The sequence below is a fragment of the Plecotus auritus genome (genome assembly GCF_963455305.1).
Source record: "Plecotus auritus genome assembly, chromosome: 3".
In the NCBI taxonomy this organism is placed as follows: Eukaryota; Metazoa; Chordata; class Mammalia; order Chiroptera; family Vespertilionidae; genus Plecotus; species Plecotus auritus.
This window is the reverse complement of record NC_137772.1, coordinates 214,834,083-214,859,060: the sequence shown is the minus strand read 5'-3', so window position 1 is coordinate 214,859,060 and position 24,978 is coordinate 214,834,083. Positions and strand designations below refer to the sequence as shown.

Below are 24,978 nucleotides of genomic sequence, written 5' to 3'. Positions count from 1 at the left end.
TGAGATCGCTGAGGGATTTCAAAAGTCAGATGCGTCATTTCCAGCCTGGAGCGCCCCGTCTTCCCAGCAGCAGCCAGGCAGCACACTCTCCGAATCTGGGCCCCAGCCCCTGAGAACCCCTCTTCCTCCAGCTCCTAGGTGTTCATAACCCAACCTCTTTCCTTTGTCACTCCAGCCCGAGCTCAGGTAGCCTCTTCCCACTATTACTAGTTCTGTTCATCTCGGCCTTCCTTTCTTACATTTTCAGTCCTCCAACATCTGCTTAACCAAGTCCTCACAGTACATTCTCTCTGCCAGAATGGTTCGTGACTTCCCTTACCCTGACTGGACACTAACTAATACATCACTTGGCGGCAAGAATGGGCTTCATCTCACCCACCGAACCCGTCTCGCTAACGCATCTACAGTACTTGTCACTTTCTGTTCATCAGGTCCACTTGCAGTGTCATCAATACATTGGATCAGTATGATGTGCTGTGCAGAACAGAGGATGGGACACAGAGGCAAGACTGATGGTGTGCTGTCAGCCATGCCAGGAATAGCAAGCTGCTCCTGGTAATCTTTGCAAACTGGCTCAGAGGTGAAGGATTTGCCAGGCCAAAGGGTGCATAACAGAAGCCAGGGCTCTGTTGGTTATTTTCAATGAAGATGCCATATCTTGAACAGCAGCTGAAACTGAAAGAACCTCTTCATGAGGTTTACAATACTCCTAAGTCACTCTGTAAAATAAATTTGCCTTCTGCACAGGCCACACAGGCAAGTTCAATGGGGACAGGAGAGGTATCTCCATGCCTTTGTTTTCTCAAGTCTTTTGTGAGGACACCAATTTCTGAAATTCCCCCAGGGATGCAGTATTCCTTTTGTTTATTATCCTGGTAGGGAGGGGAAATCCCATTGGCTTCCGATTAGCCCTTCCTACCAAGGGACCCTTACGTCACCAGCCAGAGGGCCAGTGTGGGGAGTCAGCCAGATGCCAAATATGTCTTCTCCAATCATGAATTCAAGAACTAAGAAAATAACCAGAGCATGGGTCTGCAGACTATTACACCCACTGTAATTCTGAACATTAGCCAAAATTCCATTTTTTACCTGACTACCATAGGCCCACACATGGACTGGTGGACCATAATGGCACTTTGGTATTAATATAAACTCAGAGCCAGTGTCTAGAAATGTCTAAAAAGTAAGGTACTTTTTTTTTTAGCTCTGGACACAGTTGCACACGAGCCCCTTTGGTGAAGATGGAGGATTATCTATAGCACATGCCTGTGGCCATATTTAATGTTCCCTCAGGGAGCATGGCCTCCCCTTTAATCAAGGGGCTCAGAGATTACTTTGCGAATAGAAACTGAGTTTCCATTGTGATGATTCAAGTCAGGTTCCTATCTCCCAGACCAGAAGTTTTCCCCTTATAGAAATACAGAGAGGTAGAATATTAACCTTTTAAAAGGCCGTCCATCTAATTCATCCCAATGGAGACTGTGATCAACTAGCTATGATCAAAAAGCCTTCCAGGATAAACCATTTTTTTTTAAGATTTTTAAAATTGATTTTAGAAAGGAAATGAGGGGGAGAGAGAGAGAGAAGCATCGATGTAAGAGCAAAACATGGATCAGCTGCCTCCTGTATCTCCCCTACCCAGGATCGAGCCCAAAACCCAGGCATATGCCCTGACAGGAAATCGAACTGGCAACCTTGCAGTGATGGGACAATGCCCAGCCAACTGAGCCACACCAGCAGGGCCAGGAATAAACATTATAACTGTCTCTTCATCCCTGCTGTCCATTACAGTAAGTGTGCCCACCTTGTCTCACGTGTTAAGTTCTACCACCACTTGGCCTCCGCTCCTAAGAGCCCATCTCAGGGACAGTTTCTCCCACTGTCATAGCCATCTTACGGGGGGAGCCACCTTAGAGCTTATCGGAGATACTCCCTATTCTGTTTCGCAACGGAGCAGGTCACACTTCAGAAATTCACACCAGCATTCCTAGCTCCTTAGGCCTTTGGGTCCCTTCCTCTCCGTCATACCAGGGAAGCTCTGTCATAACTTCCCCGGTTAGAGTGCAAGCTCATTCTGTTTCATCAACTGAGTTAACTGAACTGTCCCAGCCATGCACCTAAGTTATTAAATCTAGAATCTCCATTAGATAATAAACCCAGGCTAACTCAGCAGATACTCCTTCCTTCTTGGTTGCACACCCTTAGAATCCATTCCCAGACACATTCCCTAGGTGTCTGGTCATACAACCTACAAAACCCTGCAGTTATTCTGTGTATCAGCTCTCTCCTCCCAGGTCAGACTGTGCACTTGTCCCTTTGGGGCACACTGGGGTCTGACTCTATTTGTGGGTCTAGCGGCAAATGGGTGACTAGAGTAAGTCTGGAGGAGGACAACTGCACCCTAACAAGGCAACCAACCCCAATTTCATGCCTCCCACCCAACTGGTCTACCCCCTTTCTCAACGCCACTGCCAAGAAAACAGAAAGTTCCTGATGGCAAAGAAAGTCCACTCTCTGTCATTAGTTTCACCTCAGTTCTAATTTGGGCCAGTCTAGTGCTCTTGAGAGAGAAAATAGGAAACATAAGAGGCTACAACAGCTGTCTCTAATCTAACCAGGGACTAAACAGCCACAAAATCCTCCCCGCAATATGGAACTGAATCTAAAACTCTACCAGAGAAACCCTTGAGTTTACCACAGTTTTAATGCCCTTAGGGGCTTAATCACAAGGAACAACAGCAGCTTGTAATTATTGGAATCGAGAGTCACAGAATGACCAAATGCAATGACACGGGAAAGTCACAGCCCACCTTGACTTCTGGCCTCCCTAACGAAGTAAAGAGTAAAGGGAGGTAAGGAGGCAGACAGGTTGGCTTTTTTTATTTATTTATTTATTCAAAGGTACATAAGCAACCAACTATGTGAATAATTTTAAGGGTCTAGAAAGGATGAGACTTAAGGATAGTTTAATTGTACCTGTTGGCTAAAGTTACAAATTCAAGATCTCTATTATCAGTTATGTATGTCTCTGTGCCAAAGAGAGAAGAGAGAGAGGGAGAGAGAGAGAGAGGAGGGATAGACCCCAGTGGAGGGCCAAAACTAAGGCTGGGTTTTGGGTATCGATATCGTCCATTCCACAGCTATGCCCAGGATCAATCTTAGAAGGAAGACTTGCTTCTATAGTCCAGAGAGCAATGGAGCAAAGTAGTACTAAAGGACTTGCCTTATTGTTAAGGAGGAGTTCTTCCATTTTCTAGTTATATGTGAGCCGCTACTCTACAGAGTAAGCTTGCATGCTAAACATGTTTGCTGCAGAGAGAGCATGACCGAAAGCCTCATGGCAAACTGCGTTCTCCGCTATTAAGAGAGCACTTTCTTTCTGACCATAAATGTCATTTGAAAAGTTGTGGAAAGTGCTGTAGTATTTGGGAAAAAAAATGTAACAGTGCAATTACTTTTCAATCATCAGCTCACATACCATCTTCTAAAGAAAACCTTTTAAGCCAAAGGAACATTTCCTAAGAACCATGGAACATGTATTAACTATTTTGGACCAGGTTTAAAAAATACACTAGTCATTTCATTAAAACTGGGTCTCTTTTGTTAGCAAAAATGTAGCTTCTTTTACCAAAGGAGAGGTGTTCAAGGAGAAAAAACGTCCAAGGTTAACCCAGTGGTTCTCATGACCTAAAGTGAGATCACCTGCTCACAGGTGCTGATTCAAATTCTTGGTCACAGCATCAATAAATATGTTTGAGGGTGGACCACTAGTCACTAATATTTCCCCCACTTGGGAGATTGTTAAAAAGATAAATCTTCAGTTGACACTTTAAAATTGACAGACCCTTGCAGAGTGGTATACTGTTGAGTGGCATCTCTCTTACCAAAGTTGGCCCAACACTTGGCCCTCACACAAGCGTGTCAGAAAAAGAAAAAAAATAAATAAATAAAGGAACTAACCATCAGCAACCACAACTAATTACCTTACAGTTGGGTAACTTCAGATTTCAAACCTGCTTTCTTATATCTCAGTTTCCACCAACACCTGTAGCCTACTTCCTGTGAACTTGCTAATGTAACCCTTCTCAGAATGAACATCTACACTGACTCAGATCCTCCAGGTAACTGCATGCCTGTCTGCTTCACACTAGCTCTGCAGACCCTTCCTAAACGAACCAGACAGACCGAATTTCTCTGACTTCTTTCAAGTCAAGGTTCCAGGAGGTGGGCTGCCTCCAAACCAGTTACGTGTCTGTGGTTGCTCTTTGGGGCAAGATGGCTTTCCTCTCTGCCTCTCCTATTTATCATTGTATTCTGGGCCTTCCTATTTAAAACCAAGTATCTGTACAGAATACCTAAATCTTTCCATCAGTTTATACCACTATGATTTCCATCTTATCAATAACTATCACTTTAATTAAAAGAAACCTTATCCAGCCCTGACTGGGTGGCTCAGTTGGTATGTCCCATACACCAAAAACGCTGCAGGTTCGATTCCGGGTCAGGGCACATACTGAGATTTCAAGTTTGATCCCCTGTCGGGTGCATGTTTCTCTCTCCCTCTCCCTCTCCCTCTCCTGTCCTCTCTCTAGAATCAATGTAAAACTTATCCTTGGGTGAGGAAAAGAAGGAAGGAAGGAAGGAAGGAAGGAAGGAAGGAAGGAAGGAAGGAAGGAAGGAAGGAAGGGAAGGAGGGAGGGAGGGAGGGAGGGAGGGAGGGAGGGAGGGAGGGAGGGAGGGAGGGAGGGAGGAGAGAGAGAAAGAAAGGGAGAGAGGGAGGAAGGGAGGGAGGGAGGGAGGGAGGGAGGGAGGAAGGAAGGAAGGAAGGAAGGAAGGAAGGAAGGAAGGAAGGAAGGAGCCCTAGCCGGTTTGGCTTAGTAGATAGAGCGTTGGCCTGTGGACTTAAGGGTCCTGGGCTCGATTCTAATCAAGAACATGTACCTTGGTTACAGGCTCCCTGGCCTTGGTAGGGTGTGTGCAGGAGGCAACCAATCAAAGTATCTCTCTCACATGGATGTTTCTCCCTTCCACTCTCTCTAAAAATCAATGGAAAAATATCCTAGGGTGAGGATTAACAAAAACAAAAAAATTTAAAAAGAAAGAAACTTTATCCAGAGTTACTATCTATACTAATAAAAGGCCTGTGGCCGTGACGCCTTGCGGGGCAGGGTGCGAGCTACGAGCGGCGATGGGTGGGGCAGCCAGCTCAGGCAAGCGGAAGCGAGCTACGAGCACGATTTCGTGCGTGCTGGGCCTCTAGTATCAAATATAAACCACTACTTTCGTCTTCCTCAGTAATACATGATAGTCAGAATGTTTTCTTCACTTATTTGCTTAGTTTCTGCGTTATATACTAGTAAAAGAGCTATCTGAAGTGACCTTAAAAAGGGTTTCAAAAGTAAAATAATGGAACCATGGCACGGATCCATTGTGTGCACTCTCAGGAACAAATACAGATGACAAATGTTAGAAGTCCCTCCCCACATCCAATACGCATCTCCTAACTCATCCTGGCTATAGCCTGCCTTAAAATGCACAAAGTTCTCACTTCCCTAGCTTTCCAGACCTAACATAGTTATGAAAGAGAGAGAGAGAGAGAGAGAGAGAGAGAGAGAGAGGGGGGGGGGGGGGGAGGGAGAGATTTTTTTATTCATCAAGAAAAATATTCTAAATCTAGAGCTATTCTTATTAGCAATGATCTAAGAAGCTGAAACCCAGCCTACAGTCTTTTCTTTTTCCATATTTGCAGTGCCATTAACTTAGTTTGATTTGTAAACAGTAAAAATTTAATATGGAAGCCTCTGCAGACTTTGAACATAGCTAACTATCTTCTTTTAGTTATCATTCATTGTAATCTTTTGGAATAAGTTTATTAATTGACAATATTGACTTCCAGTAAACACCACAGTTCTCCAGATAAAGTATAATTATTTAACTTTCTTTATAATGTTTTTATGATGGCTCCTGCTTTTTAGGGTGCTTCTGATCAAGTCTACCAAGCAATTACATTTGATTTAGGATTGAATTAATGTTTTATCATGAACTGTTTTGGCCTATATGCAAACCTCATTCATTTCTTCTCAATATCAAAACTTCTTTGGACAGTCATCTTTAAACCTATTCCTTGGATAAGCCCCTTGGCAATATCGGTCCCTTTCTTTCTTCTAGAATGTATTACTGGAGAACTTGAGTAGCATTCACTCCTTGTATGGGGCTAATGGATCAGAGCTGAATTACAATTTCCCTACCCCTCTATTGCTCTCCTAAGAAGCACACGGAGTTGGGGTTATTTCATCACTGGCTGTGAAAATGTCATTTGCCATAAGTCAGTCAGGAATGTTCTCTCCACCTCCTTACCTAAAGAACTCTTGCTGCCCTAACCGGTTTGGCTCAGTGGATAGAGCGTCAGCCTGCGGACTGAAAGGTCCCGGGTTCGATTCCGGTCAAGGGCACGTACCTTAGTTGAAGGCACATCCCCAGTAGGAGGTGTGCAGGAGGCAGCTGATCGATGTTTCTCTCTCATCGATGTTTCTAGCTCTCTATCACTCTCCCTTCCTCTCTGTAAAAAATCAATAAAAATTAAAAAATAAAGAACCCTTGCTTTTCCCTGATGGTATCACTTTTCCAGAACCTGGAGCATCTGCTGCTCGTTTTCTAATATCCCAGAGTCTCCAAACAGGACATGGAGCCAGCATGCTCCCCCAACCTCCCCACGAAGCTCTTTCACTCGGGCCAATTCCGCCTTCACTCAAAACCTCTCCCCTCAGGCGGCGGAGCCCTGCTGCAACAGCCCCAAAGCACTGAAGACCTTGGCTTTCTTTCCAAGCATCGTGATCATCCAATCGACCTCTTGCCTCACATTTCACTGACTTCCTCTATCCCAACAATTTTAATTGCTGCTCTAATAACTTACTCCCACGGCTGCTCAGTGGAGCTTAGTTCCTGGAACTACTTCACCTCTGACATTTCAGAGGAGAAAATCCCACTCCCTAAGGGGGGGAAAGTCTTCCTTCCGCTGTTCCCAGTCCCAAGACCTCCGCTGTCTTGTTGCAACTTCACCTCCATACACACACACACACACACACACACACACACACACACACCATGCATCAGCCCCCATGGGTGTCCCCACCCTCTCTCTAGCCCATGCCTTGTAGTCAAGCATTTCAGCAACACTTGCTGGTCTTTATCCCTAGAGGAAGCCACCCATCTACTTTATCTCTTCAAGATCATATTCCGCTGGGTCCTACCCAAGGAAAACCTAACCGTGTATGGATGGACACCACTGGGACTGTGTGATTTCTATGAAGGCAAGGCCCTCAAGGCAATGGGTCTTCTGCCATCAGGTATTCATGACAGAGGCTCTGCTAAATCTTTTCAACAACACTTAAACCACCCAATCCTTCTCTAGCATTTACAGGGGCAGCAAGGCATATGCCAAGTATTATACTAGGACACAGAATCTACTGTACCAATAACCATCATAACCCTTGAGCAGTTAGTTAAGCACTCTCTGCCTCATTCCTCATTTGCAAAATGAAATAGCATTATTGTCCCCATCAGCCTGCCATGGGTATGGAATGAGATAATATACCTGAAGTGCTAGAGTCGCTATATAGCTCACAGGCCTCAATCAAGAGGAGCTACTAACTGCAGAGGATGATGGTAATGATGAAGATGGCCACCCTGCACAGTTAATGCTATTCCAATTTTGCAGATAAGAATACTAAGGACACAGCCTCACACTGCCGGTAGCCAATTCCAGCATGTCATAATTGCAAGAGTTTCATCAAAAGGTTGGTGGAACTTGGGGACTCAACAAGGGCTGAGTCACATATGTTATCACCTGTTGGGAATGGCTAAAGGCATTTCTCCAAACCTGAAAAGGATGATTGTTTAATGCCAGACAACTCAGCGCATCTTAATCTACATGTTATTGCCTCCTACTGGCCAAACACCTGAACAGCTGTAGGCTATTCCCCATTCTGACAATGGACTCTGTAAGACAAAACCCTGCCCTTTGAAGTGTATATCTCCACCTTGCCTTAGGACAAATTGTGTTAATAAAAAGCAAGGGGTCCTGAGACAAGGAGAACTTAGCTCCTTTAGCTAGGCTCCTCTGACCCCCAATGCCTTTCAAAATTATCTTTCGTCTCTGGACTCTTATTTAATCTACGCACAGCCCTTCTCCAGATTCCAGAATCCTTCTAGATGCCGGATCAAGACCACTGGCGTTAAATGTCGCCCAACGTCCGGCATTAATGAGCTACTGACTGCAGAGGATGATGGTAATAATGAAGATGGCTACCCTGCACAGTTAGTGCTATTCCAATTTTGCAGATAAGAATACTAAGGACACAGCCTCACACAGCTAGTAAATGGCAGCAGGTCTCTTTGCTCCCCCAATGCATGCTTTTCCAATGCTATCCCTGCCCCATCCTCCACACCCTGCCCACTACTTCACAGAGGATGGGTCCATCAGACACCCTCAGGTTTGTAACAAGGAATAGAGAGCTGATATAAGTGCTTTAGATACAGAAATTAATAAAGGATTCCAAGGAAACTCAAGACTGGAGATTCATAATTTCATTTTTTTAAAAAGACAGAGCTTCAGCCTGTTTTATGTTAACTCATTCCAAGATAATTTTCTCTCCAGCTGCCACCTTCCATAAGAATAAAATTGCTTTGTCAAGAAAGGATTCTTAATGAAATGTCACTTTAAAGTTTTAAGTGAAAGAAGCACTTGAGTTATCTTGCTTACAGTGAATGGCTATGGTCTTTTACTTTTAACAGCAACTACTAAGTCTGAGTCAACTTGTTTAATAGCATTTCTTATTTGAAACATATTATAACTACTGCTTAAAATTTTAACTTGAGTTTTTTGGTTTTTTTTAATAACATGAAAATTGGCCTACATGGAGAACATGCTTTGTTTCTGCCTGCCCAGATGTAATTGCCCCCATTCTGGTAACAGCATCCCAATTTTTCTTTGGAGTGGGAACCACTCTCCCACTTTTTGGCCATATAGAGCTAATGGCACTGATTGGCTGCAGCAATGGGCACATGACCTAGGCCTGGCCAATGAGAAGCTCACATTCCCTGGCCCACTGACTATTTCAGAAAGAGGCACAGAACCCCAGTCCTGGCCAGGGAGAGCCTCACCCTAGAACGTTTAATCAAACCACAAGGAAAGAGAAGCCCTTTCCCCACAGGAATCATTAAGCTGATAAGATATAAACTGGCATCTCCATCACCACCTGGGGAAAGCTGCCTAAGCATGGAGCCAAAAACAGGAAGGCCGAGATGAGAGCGTTCGTTCCTGTCATTGGATTACCTGAACCCAGATGATTAGGCCAAACCCCTGGAGCTTTTCCGTTACACGTGCCAATAAATTCCTTTTTGTTTGTTTGTTTAAGCCAGTTTAAGCTGGGGTTCTGCCATCTCCAACCAAAAATATCCCAACACAACCTGTTTGTGCCAACGAGCTAAGATCATTCACTGCAATTTAAAAAAGCATGGCTGATCTTTGCAGGTTTGTGAAAGCAGCCAAATGTCATCACACTGAAGCCACGTCTGTTTTGTTCTGCATGTTACTGCACTGTGATTTAATTTTAAAGAGACAGAGGGAGAGAGAAAAGGGAAGGCTCACTCCCGGATATGCATGCGAGTCTGTCTTAAGGCGATTAAATTTCATATATCTTCACCCATGCATTCTTCCTTATCTTGAGTTTCTAAGGTTAATCTATATTTTTAATCCTTGTCGCCTGTTCTAACACCTATTTCCATCAATTATTTTCTCCCTCACCACAGATAACTCCCTCCCCAAACCAACCTCAGCTTTTCTGACTGGTTTCAACCCTTTAGCCTAAAAGTACAACTACATATCCTCCGTGCAAAAATTAAATAAAAGAGTAACAGACTTCAATGAACAAGATGAGACATACACACAATCAGGCAGAATTAGAAAAAAATGGAATAGTGTAAACTATTAATGATGGTTGTCTCTGGTGGCAGAATAACAGCTGATTTTTTTCTCTTTTAACTTTTCTGCCAGCCAGTGTAGCTAGGTGGTTGAGCATCAACCTATGAACCAGAAGGTCACGGTTCAATTCCTGGTCAGGACACATGCCTGGGTTGCGGCTCAATCCCCAGCAGTGGGAATGCAGGAGGCAGCCGATCTATCAGTGATTCTCTCTCATCATTGATGTTTCTATCTCTCTCTCCCTCTCCCTCTCTTCCTAAAAATCAATTTTTAAAAAAATCTATGGGGGGAAAAAAGTTACAATCACATTCTTCAAACAGCACTTTAGTCACAAACCAAATTATAATCTTGATTTGTACATAGTACAGAAAGTATTTCCGTGTCTCTTCGGCCATACCTACATATATCTAAAGGTCATAATCATGAAATGAGGAAATGAGTGTGTTCCTTAGAAAGAGTTTAGCAAATCATAATATTAAATACTTACACATCTTTAGCCGCTCCTGCAGGGCCTAGGGGGAGGGGGGAAAGGTTTGTATTAGTGAGATAGTATTGCCACAAAAATTTTCAGCCCCCCACAAAAGAATTTAAGCTCAATACCCAAATAAAATAATATTCTATGAGACGACTTGAGAATATGGTGTTTTAACCAATTATTTCAGGAAAAGGAGGACAAGACAATCATAAAATTCAAATCCTAAATTTAGAATTTATTCTGCCCATGTTTAACAATTCCTATATATTACAAGGTGGTGGTTCTGAAGGGATTTTACAGATCACCTAATCCCATCTTCTCGTTTTACAGAGAAAGAAACAGATGGATTTGAGAAATATTTTCTTTTTTTTTAAATATATTTTATTGAGTTTTTTACAGGGAGGAAGGGAGAGGGATAGAGAGTTAGAAACATCAATGAGAGAGAAACATCTATCAGCTGCCTCCTGCACACTCCCTACTGGGGATGTGCCCACAACCAAGGTACATGCCCTTGACCGGAATCAAACCTGGGACCCTTGAGTCCGCAGGCCGACGCTCTATCCTGTGAGCCAAACCGGTCAGGGCGAGAAATACTTTCTTTTCTAAGCCACAGCCCTTGTAAGCGGGTGTCTATCTGGCATTGTGATATGTCACACTCTGCACTAGTCACAAAGTAAAGCAAAGTCAGGAGCCACAAAGAAGGTGACGTCCTACGTGAAGGAGGAAGGGTCAAGGACACCAGCCCAGCTCCAGAGGAGTCAAATACATTTGTAACTTGCCATGGGGCCCTCTCGTTTCTGCTTCCCACTGACATGCCAGAAACAACCCATCTCTTCTGGACCCCAGTCTTATCACTCATCACAGGCTCTCTGCCCACAACATAGTCTCCACACTTCCTTCTCCTAGTATCCTTACCTAGCGACACAGAGCTTGGTTCCAACTTTACGATCCACATAACAGCCAGTGTCCTTCAACCTCTCAAAACCTCACTTCCCTCATGTGTCAAATGAGTATCTTCCTCAAAGGTTATGAAGATTAAAAACAAAAAAACTATACATGTAAACATAGCACAAAGTCTGGCCATAAAAATAGCTCAGTTGTTATTATTAACAGTCACATTCCACTTAATATTTCGATTTCCCTATCTATGAAATGGAAATTAAAGTAACTTCTGCACAAGTCACAGAAATCATAGATAATAAAAGGCTAATATGTAAATTGTCCCCTCGACTGGGAGTTAGGCTGGGAGTTCAACAGGGAGTTCAACCATGAGGTGGGGCCGGCCAACCACCCACAGCCCCTCCCCCCAGCCAGCCCTGCCCTGAAGGCCCCCCCACCCCGATAGGGGGCAGGGGCCAGCCGACCAACCTCTTGTGGCCCCTTCCTCCAGCCAGCCTTGCCCCCAATCGGCCCCCCACCACCACCCTGATCCGGGGCAGGGCTGGCCTGCCAACCACCAGCAGCCCCTCCCCCCGGCTGGCCCTGCCCTGAAGGCCCCCTACACCCCCATCAGGGGGCAGGGCTGGCCTGTCAACTGCCCGCAGCCCTTCTCCCCATCCCCAATCAGGGCGGGCTGGCTGGACCCAACCTGTGCACAAATTTGTACACAGAGCCTCCAGTATCAAAATAAAGGAAGATGTGCTACAGAGTAAGCAAGCGAGTCTGCAGGGAAAGTTATTGCCGGGACTGCAAGAACTGTGCCCTGGGGATACTAATTTAGGATCATCCTGCTGCAAACTCCCTGTGGAGCACACAGATAATCAAGACTGTCTCAAACAAATACTTTTAAGGCTTTGACCAAACCTAAATTTTATTACAAACGTAGTTCCTTCCTTCAGGGAAGGGTAATATTTCTGTGCCACAACTATCATTTATATAAATAAAAAGTGCTTTTGCATCTGAGATCATAAAACCAAAAAAAATCAAAAAACTTTAAAAAAATCTTAACATAAGAAACACTGCCAACAGCAGTGTAACTTGAGAGAGAAAAAATAAAGGATTAGTGCCACCAAAAACCCATGAAAATGAACATTTTATTTCAAAGTCAAAACAAGTATGAGAATCTGGAAGACAGTCCAGAATTAAAATAATACCCTTATTTTCTCATTTTTATTTGCATGGAAAAGGATAGGGAATTGAGGGGTTTGGTGTGGTCAAGAAAAGGGAGAAACAAATGTATCAGCAACTTGATTCTGTGAAGTGTTACCGGGAAAAGAAAGCCGAGACCATCCTGTGGACCGTGAGTCCATTCTGCAATGAAGGGCCACCTAGTACAACCCACAGGGAAAAAGGAGGGGACAGATGCCACCCCCTCCATCTCAGCAGGGGCAGCAGGGTGGCAGGAAAAGAACACCATGGGATCGGAAGGCAGAAGGCCCCAGTCAAGTCCTTGTTCCAATATTTGTCTTACAGCCAATAAATCACTGTGCTTCAGTTTCTAACGCCAGGTGGATAAAGGCCCCTGAGAAGACAGCTCAATAATGTGTGTGAAATTAGTTTCAAAACAGCACCATGTTGTCTAATCAGCACTTATTTTAATCAGCCACCAGGAACCCTCCATCCACTTCACCTAGATTGCACCGGCTCCGGACACCCAGGGGCCTCTTCCCAGCTGGATTCACCATCTCCCATCCCAGCAGGCCAAGGCAGAGGCCTGGAGTTACCTCCCCAAAGGAAGTCAGAGATCATGTCTTTGTTCTCAAATGTCCCTTATTTACATCACCATCTATTTAAGAATGGAGAGAAGGGCCAAGAAGTCTGGAACACTACTTCAAGGGCACACATATAATTGTAATATGTGCTCTGTTTTTATTAAGGGAAGAAAATGTGCAAGGTAACAGGGTATTTTAAGTTTACAAGGGCAGGTAGAACATGATCCCCCGACACACAACTTCTCAGTAAAAAAAAAAAAAAAAAAAAAAAATTTTAATCATTGGGGAAAATTAGCAATTGTTGGAAACCCCCAGCAAAACTCTCAGAATATCTAGGAATATAAAATGTGAAATATCTTTGTTCAGCAAAAGTATGAAATCATAAAATTATTATATTTATAAGAATATATATCATTTCCCTCACTGCAACATTTTAATCACACTTCACCAAAATATTGATCATCCTTAACTAGACGAAGGTCTCTAATTTATGCAAAAAGTACTTTGGTTAGAACTATTGTGTGTATGGTTCCTGTGATTTGTCATTTATTAAACAAATATTTATAGTGGTTGTCCACCTCTTTCCAGGCCCCAGGGACAGAGCAATCATCCCTGTTAGCGCCACTTCATTTCCTGCCAAAATGACTCTACTTTTTAAATGTAGCCTTGGTGTATTAACATAATGGCCTTAGGAGAAATAGAGGTGAAACAAGGTAGCAATGTTTCTTGTGGAATAAAAGCACCACAAAAACAAACAGACCATTCGTTGTTGTGGGTCAAAGAGTTAATGACTAAAAAAAAAAAAAAAAAAAAAAAAGAGTTAATGACTATTTTCCAACTGTGTAAATGATCACCATAATTTTAAATACCTTCCTAAAAAGTAGAAGAGCGGGAGGTTTGCTTTCATAAAAGTATCTATCACATGCAGTTCCAGTGACAAAAAGTAATTGTACATGGTTACAATAAACCAGTAAATTTAAACTGGAAAGTAAAAAACCTTTGAGTTCAGAGAGCCTTTCTAACAAATTATAAAATCTGAGGATGGTGCTGTGGATATCCCCCCAAAAGTGCAAGTAACCTGGGGACACAATGCTTGTGACTGGGCATCTGGTGGCACCGAGCCCTTAAACCTGTGGCAACCGACACTGCGTGGAGTTAGTGTCAGACCGGACTTGAATTGTAGGACACCCAGCTGGTGTCGGGGAAGCAGAGAACTGGGTGGTATCAGGAGGAAAAAAACCTCTCAGGTATTCTTCAGGTTTTACAAAATATTTTATAAAAATTTGGTCTCCTACTAAATGAGACTCTGAAGCACCTTGAAGTGCTTTAGGAATCAGACCAGGATGGAATTGTGCTGTATGTACTTCAACCAGTAATTATTTACATTCCAGGTACAGAGTTTTTAACGATATTTTCTTATATTCTAATCTGGTCCCATTCCCAAACGGCCGCAGAGAAACCTCCTGTGTTAGCTTCCTATGGTTGCTGTAACAGATCACCACAAACTGGGTGGTCACTGGTTATGCTCTCGAAGTTCGGGAGGCCAGACAAAATCAAGGTATCAGGTCCACACTCCCCCCTGGGGCCACAGGGCAGATTCCATCCCTGCCTCTTGGCATCTGTGGCCGTGAGCATTCCTCGACATTGACCTTCTTCTTCAGCTGAGGCCACTTTACTCTGCTCGTACTCATACCACCTTCTCCTCTCTCTGTCTTCTCCTCTTCAGTTTCTCATAAGAACACGGATCACTGGATATAGAGCCTACCCAGATAACCTAAGATGACCTTCTCATCTCAAAATCTTTAACTTAATTACATCTCAAAGGTCCTTTTTCCAAATAAGAGAGCATTCACACATTGAAGGATTAGGACATGGACATAACCTTTTAGGTTATCATTCAACCTCCTAACCCTTCTTATCGCTGTCCGCCCCACTCCTTGCAAAACAGAAATTCTCTTTTGAACAGAAATATGTAGCAAAGTTAGTATTTGAGGGAGAATTAAATTTTATATAACTTGGCAAACAGAGACAAAAATTTATTCCTAATGAAGAATGAAGCAAGCCAGCTGCAAGATACAACATAAGTTCAGTAATTTTCATCTTGGTTCCTATAGACACATGTCCCTTTTCAACCTAATCCAGTCTTACAAGTTAAGAAGAGTGAGCTATACTTCCCAGTATGTTTTTATTATTTTTCAGATTCATATACTTATTGTTATGAGTTCCTCACACATGCCTAGTTCTAATACAAAGAAAATAACTTATCTTTGTAAAAGAAAGATCACATACATTTTTACTTTTGGAAAGGTAGTCTAATTAATGCCTTTTTTCATCACTACTCTATATGCATTTTATAAAGTTGATGTAATATACTGGAAATATTCACACGAGTAAATGAACTGTTAAATTATATTTCATTAAATCATATTTCTTTTTTCATACTAAGTGGTGATCATTTAAACACATACACCAAAAACTAAAATTATATACATAAAGAATTTCTAAAAAGTACTAAAGATTTATGTCTTCTTTCACCATAAATTATCAGAAACATAAAATGCTGATGGTTCCTATGGGAAATAATAAAAATATGCAGGAATGTTTTAATCTTTATTTGCTTTATAAAAGAGCCCCTCTGAGAACTGCAGAACATGACTACAGAAAAACAAACAAAATTCTCTTTAGTTCTGACAGCTTGCTAGGTCTCCTCTGACCCACAATAGTTCTAAAACTATGTCATAGTCTCAGTTTGGCCCAAAGAAGTAGAACAACAGCTCTTCAGTTCATCCAAAGCAATGTTTATTTTTCAAGAAGCCAACCAAAGACACAGATTCAATTCTTCAATGGAGAAAAAACATTCAGGTCAATGGGTCCTGGAAATACAAAATTATGTTAATGAATGTAGAAGCGCTTACAGAAAATCTCTTGCTTACAAGTTTTCCTGAGTAGTCACACCTTAGGTAGGTAAAATTAATAAAGAAAGGCAGTCATGTAAGTACGGATCTAAGGTAACGAATTGACATTTAGCTGCTATAATTTAAGCCATGTCTATGGTGAGCTAGAAGTGGCTCATAGCAGAACTGAATAATTTACTTAGGTCACCTTTATGAACCATTCACGTGACTTCAAGGTCAATTCTGGGGAATGGAACAAGTGAACTTCCTGCTTGTGATGGTCCAGTAGTGATGCCTGAGCGAGGTATTTCCACATCTCTTGTTGTTCACCATCACTTGAAAGGAGGTACATCTGAGAGGATATTGATCACCTACCTCTTCCTACCTCCCCTTTAGAGGTAGTAAGTAGCATCTCCTTCCAGTTCCCAGACTTTAACAGTTTGGGTTCATTTTTACTTCCCCTTCCTCCTTCCTCCCTGACAGAAAGTCTACCCTCAGCCTGGCTGTCTGTCCTCCAGGGGTCTCTGGCATCAACTGGCATCAACACCTCCAACACCCCAGACCCTCCTCACTGCACTGATCCCAGAGAACAGCTTTAATTTATGTCACCCTATATGCTCACTCTCTCTTTCTACACCAGCTGTGAATGTCTTTCCCTATATTAATAAATAGCATTTGAGCCCTAACCGGTTTGGCTCAGTGGATAGAGTGTCGGCCTGTGGACTCAAGGGTCCCAGGTTCAATTCCGGTCAAGGGCATGTACCTTGGTTGCGGGCACATCCCCAGTGAGAGGTGTGCAGGAGGCAGCTGATTGATGTTTCTCTCTCATCAATGTTTCTAACTCTCTATCCCTCTCCCTTCCTCTCTGTAAAAAATCAATAAAATATATTTAAAAAATAAAAAATAAATAAATAGCATTTGAGTACTTAACAATATACAAAGCACTTTGCATACATTAACTCTGTTCATCTTGACTCTGTTCCATAGTTACTCCCCCATTTTATAGTTAAGGAAACTAAGCTACCAACAGTTTAAGCGAGTTGCCCAAGGCCCTGCAGCTGATCAATGATGAAAGCAGGATTTGCTATGATAAAACGGAAAAAGCCTCTCTGTCCTCCTCACCCCCATCCTGACCACTTTTTTTTTACCTCCTTCCAAACTCCCTGTAATCAATATCACTACTAAAGCCAGGCAGGCCAGACTTCTCACTGCCTTGAAATGCACCAGGCCCATCTCCGTCCCTCTGATTTCATACAGCATTAAAAATGCCCTTGTTTTTGTTCCTGCTATTCCAATTCTTACCTATTCTTCAAAGTCACCTAAGTCCAATTTCTTCCAAGGAGGCCTCCCAAACATTCTATTTTGTTCTCTCAATGGCTATATCTGTCACAGTGTCCCTATACATTTTAGGACTTAATTTTGCATCATCTCTCCCCCCCCCGCCATATACTCATTCATTTGATAACAACAAATTTTTGAGGTTTAAAAAATTCCTTTGAAAGTTTGTTTGTTGGTCTGGAGCAGGGGTGGGGAACATCGGGCCCGAGGGCCGTATAAAGGTTCCCGAAATCATTTGGTCTGGTCCTGCCAAGGCATGAGGGGTGAGTTAATTAAATGTCTGACCAAATATAGCAGGCTAATTTTTAAGTTGGTAATTTTGTATGGCCCATGAATGATGCTATAAATATGCAAAGGGCCCTTGGCAGAAAAAGGTTCCCCACCCCACCCCTGGTCTAAAGGCTGAGGGAACAACTATGAACAGGATGCAGGAGGCTCTCCCAAGGCCTGCATCTGAACACAAGAGACAATAAATATCAGCTCTCCAGCAGAGACTCTTTCAGAGAGAAAACAAGCGAGTTCAGCAGATTTAAGAAAAGAAAGGAGGATGGTGGGGCTGGGGCCTAAGTGAGCTGAGCACCATACGATAAGAGGACTTCTTGATGATATCAACAAAACTGTATAGTATTTCCACCACTATTCAGCCTGGACTAATGCTAACTAAGCACAGGGGCAGCATTTCAATACTACCAAAGCATTTCTAGATATATGTTAAGGTTGGGCTGTACAGCTACACCAAAGGAGAATGAAATTAACTAATTGGAGATGAGGATAACTAATCTAAATAACTGGACCCAAGGGAATTATATTAACTCCCTGGGGACACTGATAAAATGGAATAAATAATCATTAAACGCCTCCTCTTCCTCCTCAGACTCTGGTTATATAACCAGCGGAAGAACCATGGTAGAAACATTCTGATAATCAACTGCCCGTAAAGTTATGGTTAGGTAGTTGCCAGTCACATACCTCTGGTAGAAAAACTGCAACTAGCCCTAGCCGGTTTGGCTCAGAGGATAGAGAGTCGGCCTGCAGACTGAAAGGTCCCAGGTTTGATTCCAATCAAGGGCACATGCCCAGGTTGCAGACTCAATCCCCAGTAGGGGGTGCGCAAGAGGCAGCCGATCAATGATTCTCTCATCATTGATGTTTCTCTCTCCCCCTCTCCTTTCCTCTCTGAAATCAATAAAAATATATTTATTTTAAAAAGAAAGAAAAACTACAACTAATCAATTCAATCAACTACCAAGAGTAGAATACTTCTGAAATAACTGTTACTGCCAACAATTTCTACAGCCTTAGTCTGCATGGAAATGGGCTATTGTAGATACTTGGAATCATCCAAACTTTTAAGGGACTTCCTGGTTTACACTACAGACTCGCTTAACAATCTATGTGTATAATTATATAAGAGGGAAGGGCTGAGTTGTTATAAATCATTAGCTCAAATGCAGGCTTGCTCATTTCTCTACCTGGTTAGGGAATATGTTCAAAGAAAAACAAAGGTATAGAGAATCTGATGGCTGAGGCAGAGAGGTGGGGGTGGGCGACAGAGAAACACAGTGAGAGCAAAAGTTCCCTGCCTTATAGTAAATGTTACCCTTTAAAAATGGACTATTTAATCCAGATGTTTCTCTATAGGTTAGGGTCTAGAGTAAGTGGTCGGCAAACTCGTTAGTCAACAGAGCCAAATATCAACAGTACAATGATTGAAATTTCTTTCGAGAGCCAAATTTTTTTTTTAAATATATATTTTATTGATTTTTTACAGAGAGGAAGGAAGAGGGATAGATAGTCAGAAACATCTATGAGAGAGAAACATCGATCAGCTGCCTCTTGCACACCTCCCACTGGGGATGTGCCCGCAACCAAGTTACATGCCCTTGACCAGAATCGAACCTGGGACCTTTCAGTCCGCAGGCTGACGCTCTATCCACTGAGCCAAACCGGTTTTGGCTCGAGAGCCAAATTTTTTAAACTTAAACTTCTTCTAACGCCACTTCTTCAAAATAGACTCGCCCAGGCCGTGGTATTTTGTGGAAGAGCCACACTCAAGGGGCCAAAGAGCCGCATGTGGCTCGCGAGCCGCAGTTTGCCGACCATGGGTCTAGACTATAGACAATGCAGGAAAATGTACTGAATCTTCACTGAGTGGAAAATACAAGTCCTCCCACTATAGCTCTCAGGAGGGGAAAATCAAATTCCTCCATTGAGAGGAATAAAAAGGTACTAAAACTAAATGGCTCCCATGATCCCATCTAGACTGATAGCTGAACTCCTCCCAGATGGAACTGTATTATTCAACATGTCCTGGCCACGTGGAGGTTCAATGTGTAGTCCAGGCGTCCTCAAACTACCGCCCGCGAGCCACATGCGGCCCACCGAGGACATTTATACGGCCCGCGGGGTGCCGCTGCCTATCCTGCTTAGCAGCCGATTCGTCCCGGGCCCGCAGTGCGCATAGGAATTTGTTCATAGTTTTTTTAAAAAAACTATAGTCCAGCCCTCCAACGGTCTGAGGGACAGTGAACTGGCCCCCTGTTTAAAAAGATTGAGGACCCCTGGTAGTCTATTGGCTTTGCAATTGATCTCTAATCGTTAATCTTCCTACCTAGTCTATTAACTTCTCAAGAGCAAGGAAGTTTGACTTCATTGTACAACCATCATTGTTGGCTGCCCTGCCCCTGCCCTAAGTTCCCAGCACAGGGCAGTGCTCTGCACATTTGAAGGGTGGGTTTACGTTTGCGGTTAGAAATCTCCTGTGAAGGAAATCTCACCGGGATGATCTAGGGCCTGACGGACCTAGGGGCTGATTTCTTCTGGCCGTTGACCATTTTACTGCCTCTCCGTTTCTCCACACAGCGGACATACAGAATCAAATTTTCTCAAGTACACTACTAAATACCAATGTGTCATATTAACCAATTCCACCAGACAAAAGCCAAGGAAGGCCGTTGTCCGATAGCTCGGGGGAAGGAGAAACAATGACCAGCTTTCCCTGGGTCGAGTAGGGAGAAAAACAGGGCTTATCATGGAGAGTTCCAGTTCGGGAGCATTAGTAGAGTGTGTAGTGCTTCCTCTGAAAGTGGATTTGCCATATTCTTACAGAAAAATATTCAGGGAAAACCATTTCACCTTCAACATGGTAATATTCCACTACTCTATAATAATTACAGTACAGAGTGCTTTCAATCAGGAACTCAAAAAACAAGTGAAATGAAACAGCCATCGTAACACAACCAGCACAGTGCCAACGTCAAGCTTAACCCGCACTCTCCAGGCTCAAGCTCAGCATCCTTCCCACCATCTCTCTCTGCACTTTTTTGTTGTTGTTGCTTACATAAGGCTATTGAATTGTATGATCCTGGACATTTCAGGGACAACATCTATGTAATGCATTTCATTGTGCTTGGGTTCCGTACTACAAGTTTGCAGCTCAGTCGATAGCATATTTGATACTAATGTCTAAGCTCACAACAGAAAGAACTGAAGTACCATTGCACTCTGGTTTGGTTTTGTTTGACCTGCCATCTCTCTTCCTGATGCATGTCCTTTCTGAAACTAAAGTCATACCACCAGCTAACAGAAAATTTCAAAATAACAATGACCAAATCCCCAAGTGCGCCAGCTGGACTCAGCAGGGAAATGTTTGGAGAATGACTTCTCAAAGATAAGGGCAGGTCCCTCAAAGAGGTGATGCAATAACTCCCTGTTCATGATGTTTTCTTCTCAATGTTTCACAGTCTGCACTTGCTATCTTGCTCTTCCCTGAACATGAAGTAATTTCTAGCAAAGAGCAAGCTACAGGAGAGACGAACATACTCTTGCATGAGCTGTCAATCATAAACAAAAGTAAGGCTACTCATTAAGACAACATGAGTTTTTCCAGCATAACTATACCTCCCTTTATGTAAGAAGGAATGTGCTCCTGGGGAGCGGGGAGGGTGGTGATCAACCAGATATGTGTAAGGAGAATCATCTTTTTCCCATTTTCTTACATTACCATTTCAAAGCTACCTTATTATTACTCTGACTTAACCATGGGACTCCTCCCTCTATCCTCACACTGGATAAGCAGTTCAGTAATAAAAATGTAGATGAACTCAACTGGCTCCGCCTTACAGGAAATGTTACAAAGCATTCTATCATTTTTTTACTATTTTTAATGTTTTTATTGATTTTAGAGAGAGAGGAAGGGAGGGAGAGATAGAAACATCAATGATGAGAATCACTGATCAGCTGCCTCTTGCACGCCCCCTACTGGGGATTGAAGCCCAAACCCAGCAATGTGCCCTGATTGGGAATCCAACCTTGACCTCCTGCTTCAGGAATCCATGCTCAACTACTGAGCCACACCCACTCGGCCAAATTTTTTGTCTTATGTGGATAATTGTCCTTAAGCCTTTTGTAAAGTAGGGTGTGTGCACATGCAGTGGATTGCATAGGGCCACAGGGCATGATAGATGGAGGAATATAAATCACGGTGAGTGATGTGGCCTTGACATTGTTCCAGGTTTCCAGGCAGAGCTTTGGCCACTCTCAGGTGAGAATCTTGTTCTTGCCCTCCTTGGCACAAGGCACTAATTAACCTATGTCATTGTTATATGAATCAAAAGATTTGTTCCCTGGTGGCTCTCTCTGCATGTCATAAGGACAGGAATTTAATTCAAGACAATAAAGGTTACCTGCAAGAGATAAACTTTTCAAAAAATCATTACTTGGGTTCATTCACAGCTCTCGGACTAGAATGCCACATACTTTAGTACCTTCTCTTAAAATATTCCATATGTGTGGTCACAGACAAGCAAAGAGGAAAAACAAACTTGGCCAATTAACTGAGCAGATTTCCATATCTGATCCCAGTATATGAGCATCAAAATAAACTTTAAAATAAATAAACAAATAAAGCTTGGATTTTAAACTGAATCTTCCACCAAGATCTGAGTTAAGGGAAGTGACAGGCCCAAGGTCACAAAGTCATTGACAGGGCATCCATGCCCACACCCACACATCCCCTAGGAAATACTGCAGCATCAGATTGCTGTTTACATTTGCTGATTGGGATAGGATGAGGCATCTGATTGATCTCAGCTGAAGGAAATACAAATTCTTAATCCTAACGGACACTAAAATAGGTCAGCAGGTATTATTCAAAACAGATCCAGACTCTTAAATCGGGAGGCACTAGCCGGGTTAAAAGGAAGGGTTGAATTTTGGAAGTAAGTCACTTGATAAAAAACCTGGGTGACTGGAGGAAATCTAGACTTCGCCTGCCAATCAACAAAACGAAGTGGTGTCAAAAAGAAGTTTCAGTATGTGTTTATTTTTTAATGAAAAATCTAGGAACAGATCACTGCTACTATTAAAACGCTCACAGATCTAAAGCTTCCTCTGTACTGCAGCCTCTCAGAGAAACCCTACAAAAACAGCCCGCAGGTCTTAAGCATCAAGACCGACTCGGATGAATTTGTGGAGCCCTGTTTGCAATTCTAACCCCACTCGCATCCCCTCAGCACCACCATCAGAAAGTCCTGAATTGCTTTGCTACACTTTTCCAGGTGCAGCGTCTGGGTTCCGGGTTCCGAGGGGCTGGGGCGAGACCTGGGGGGGGCAAGTGTTGGCGCGCAGGGCACGGACACGGACCACTCCTAGGAACCCTCTCCCGCAGGAGAATGCCCAGCCCACCCACCGCAGGGGACCCGCCGCCAGTCCTCCCCGCGGTCCCTCCGCAGGATCGTCCTGCAGGCTCTCCTCGACCAGGCGTGACCGCCCCCGCGCGGGGGACATGCCCCGCTTTCAGCGGTTCCAAAAGCGGGCAGTCTGCTCCGGTCCCGAAAATGGGGACAGGCATAAGGGGTGCATGCCCTCTCTCCCCGGCTCCCCGCCGCCTTTCTCCTGGCCTCGCTAGCCGAGGTGGCCCGCCCTGCGGACTCCCCACCACCTCCCGCGTCGCCGACCCCAGGCTCCTGGCTGCCCGCCGCGCTCACCTGGGCCCGCGCCCGCGCTGGTGGCGGTGGAGTTCCCGCAGCCCATCGCGCCGCTGGTCCGAGAAGCGGCGCTCGCAGCCGGCGGCCGCAGCTCCTGGGGGCGGAGACGGAGGCGGAGGGCGGTGCGTCCCGAGCGGCGGGGGCACGCGGGGCCAGGGGGCGCGCGGGGGCCGGCCCCGCCCGCCGCAGACGCGCGCGGGCCAGGGCGCGGCGGAAACCGTCGGGCACCCTAGCCCCTGCCCTGACGGGACCCCGCCGGGCCCACCCGTCACCTTGGCAACAACGCGCCGGCCAATACGCAGCCTCCTACGGGCTCCCCGACCCGGCATTGGTCGTCATTAAGAGGGGGCGGGAGTTTAAATTGGGTTTCGGGGCTAGAGCGAGGCTGAGGGGCGTGGCCGGTGCGGAAGCGGGGCTACGGCCTAGGAGCTCGGGATTCTCGCTTGCTCACCCTGCACAACCTTTTTGCCTTCTCTTTCCCTTCCCCACCAGGATGTGGGGAGCAGAGGAAGTGGCAGGGAACGCTTGTTTTGCGCGCAGTGGGAGCCCAATAAAATGGTATTGACTGAATGATGCTCAGATCTGAAGCCAAACCGAAATTCATGTGTGCTTTAACAGGGAGCTAATGCATCTCTGTTCCTGCATCCACGCTGGCTAATAAAGAACATAAATGTTCCCAATGTTGGTCATGTTAACTTATTCCTCTTTAAAATAAATGCCACCATTTCGATAACCTGGATACAGGACCTCCACTCTGAGTAAGTGGCAGAACTGTGAATTTACATGGAACCTTTCAGTCTAATAGGTGAGTGAGTGTTACTGGAATCAGATCATCCAGGCTAAAATTCCTGCTCTGCCCCTCCTGACCTCAGCAAAGTTACTTAACCCATTGGTGTATCCGCTGTTTTACCTGTGAAATTGCAATAATAACTCAGGTACACCTAACACCTAACACAGTGCCTGACACAGTGCCTGATCCTTTAAAAAAAAAAACAAACAAACAAAAAAAAACCCAGCTATTCTTCTTTTCCTTAAATCTATTAGAAATGAATAATAATTCCCTGAAGGTAAGGACTGGATGATTTATCATAATGTCCTGGCTCATAGTACAGACTCAGTAAATGTTTTGGGAGATGAATTGAAGCCAAGAATTAAATCTCCATTTTAAACCCATTTAATATTTATAGAGAGCCTAGCCTGTGCCAAGTCTTTTGTTAAAATTAAGTTCCAAGGATACAAACATGTGGGAGCCAGTCTAACCAAGCAGACTGATTATAAGCAAATTAATTGCAATAGAGCAGGAATGTTACCGGAGGAATACAGGGTGCTTTGGGAGCCCAGAAGGGATACTGGTTAAAAGACTTCCTAAAACCATTCTGTTGTCCTTAGAGAAAGCCTTGAGGCAGAATCAAGGCCCTAGTGGGCTGTTCAACATGCCCTGCCAGGCAACAGTGAGGACTGGGCAAACCTATCACTCAGGAGCATCATCCATCATTTGAAAATTAGATATACCTGGGCATGTGCTGCGATGGCAATTAATTCTTGGACAAATATGGTGTTTTTGAGTTGTTTGACTTCTAGAAGCAGTTTCTCTACCTTGGCCTCCATTATCTTGGTTCAGTGACTACCCCCATACAAATCCAGAATTAGC

The 24,978-nt window shown here is 43.9% G+C and overlaps 1 protein-coding gene across 2 annotated transcripts in view; it reads right to left on the bottom strand.

Annotated features, from left to right (window-relative positions):
• The window catches only part of LOC308243576 (overexpressed in colon carcinoma 1 protein), a 35,863-nt gene extending 12,258 nt beyond the window's left edge, over nt 1-23,605 (bottom strand). The window contains exons 1-2 of one of the 2 annotated variants that reach the window (XM_080659214.1): nt 23,328-23,605; nt 10,470-10,494 (exon numbers count right to left, since the gene is read on the bottom strand). In XM_080659214.1, coding sequence (XP_080515340.1) covers nt 10,470-10,494; nt 23,328-23,373 — 71 coding nt within the window. In that variant the 5' untranslated portion in view covers nt 23,374-23,605. The remainder of the gene's footprint in view (nt 1-10,469; nt 10,495-23,327) is intronic. The other variant, XM_080659213.1, reaches the window with a different exon arrangement.
• Nucleotides 23,606-24,978: the final 1,373 nt, after the last annotated feature.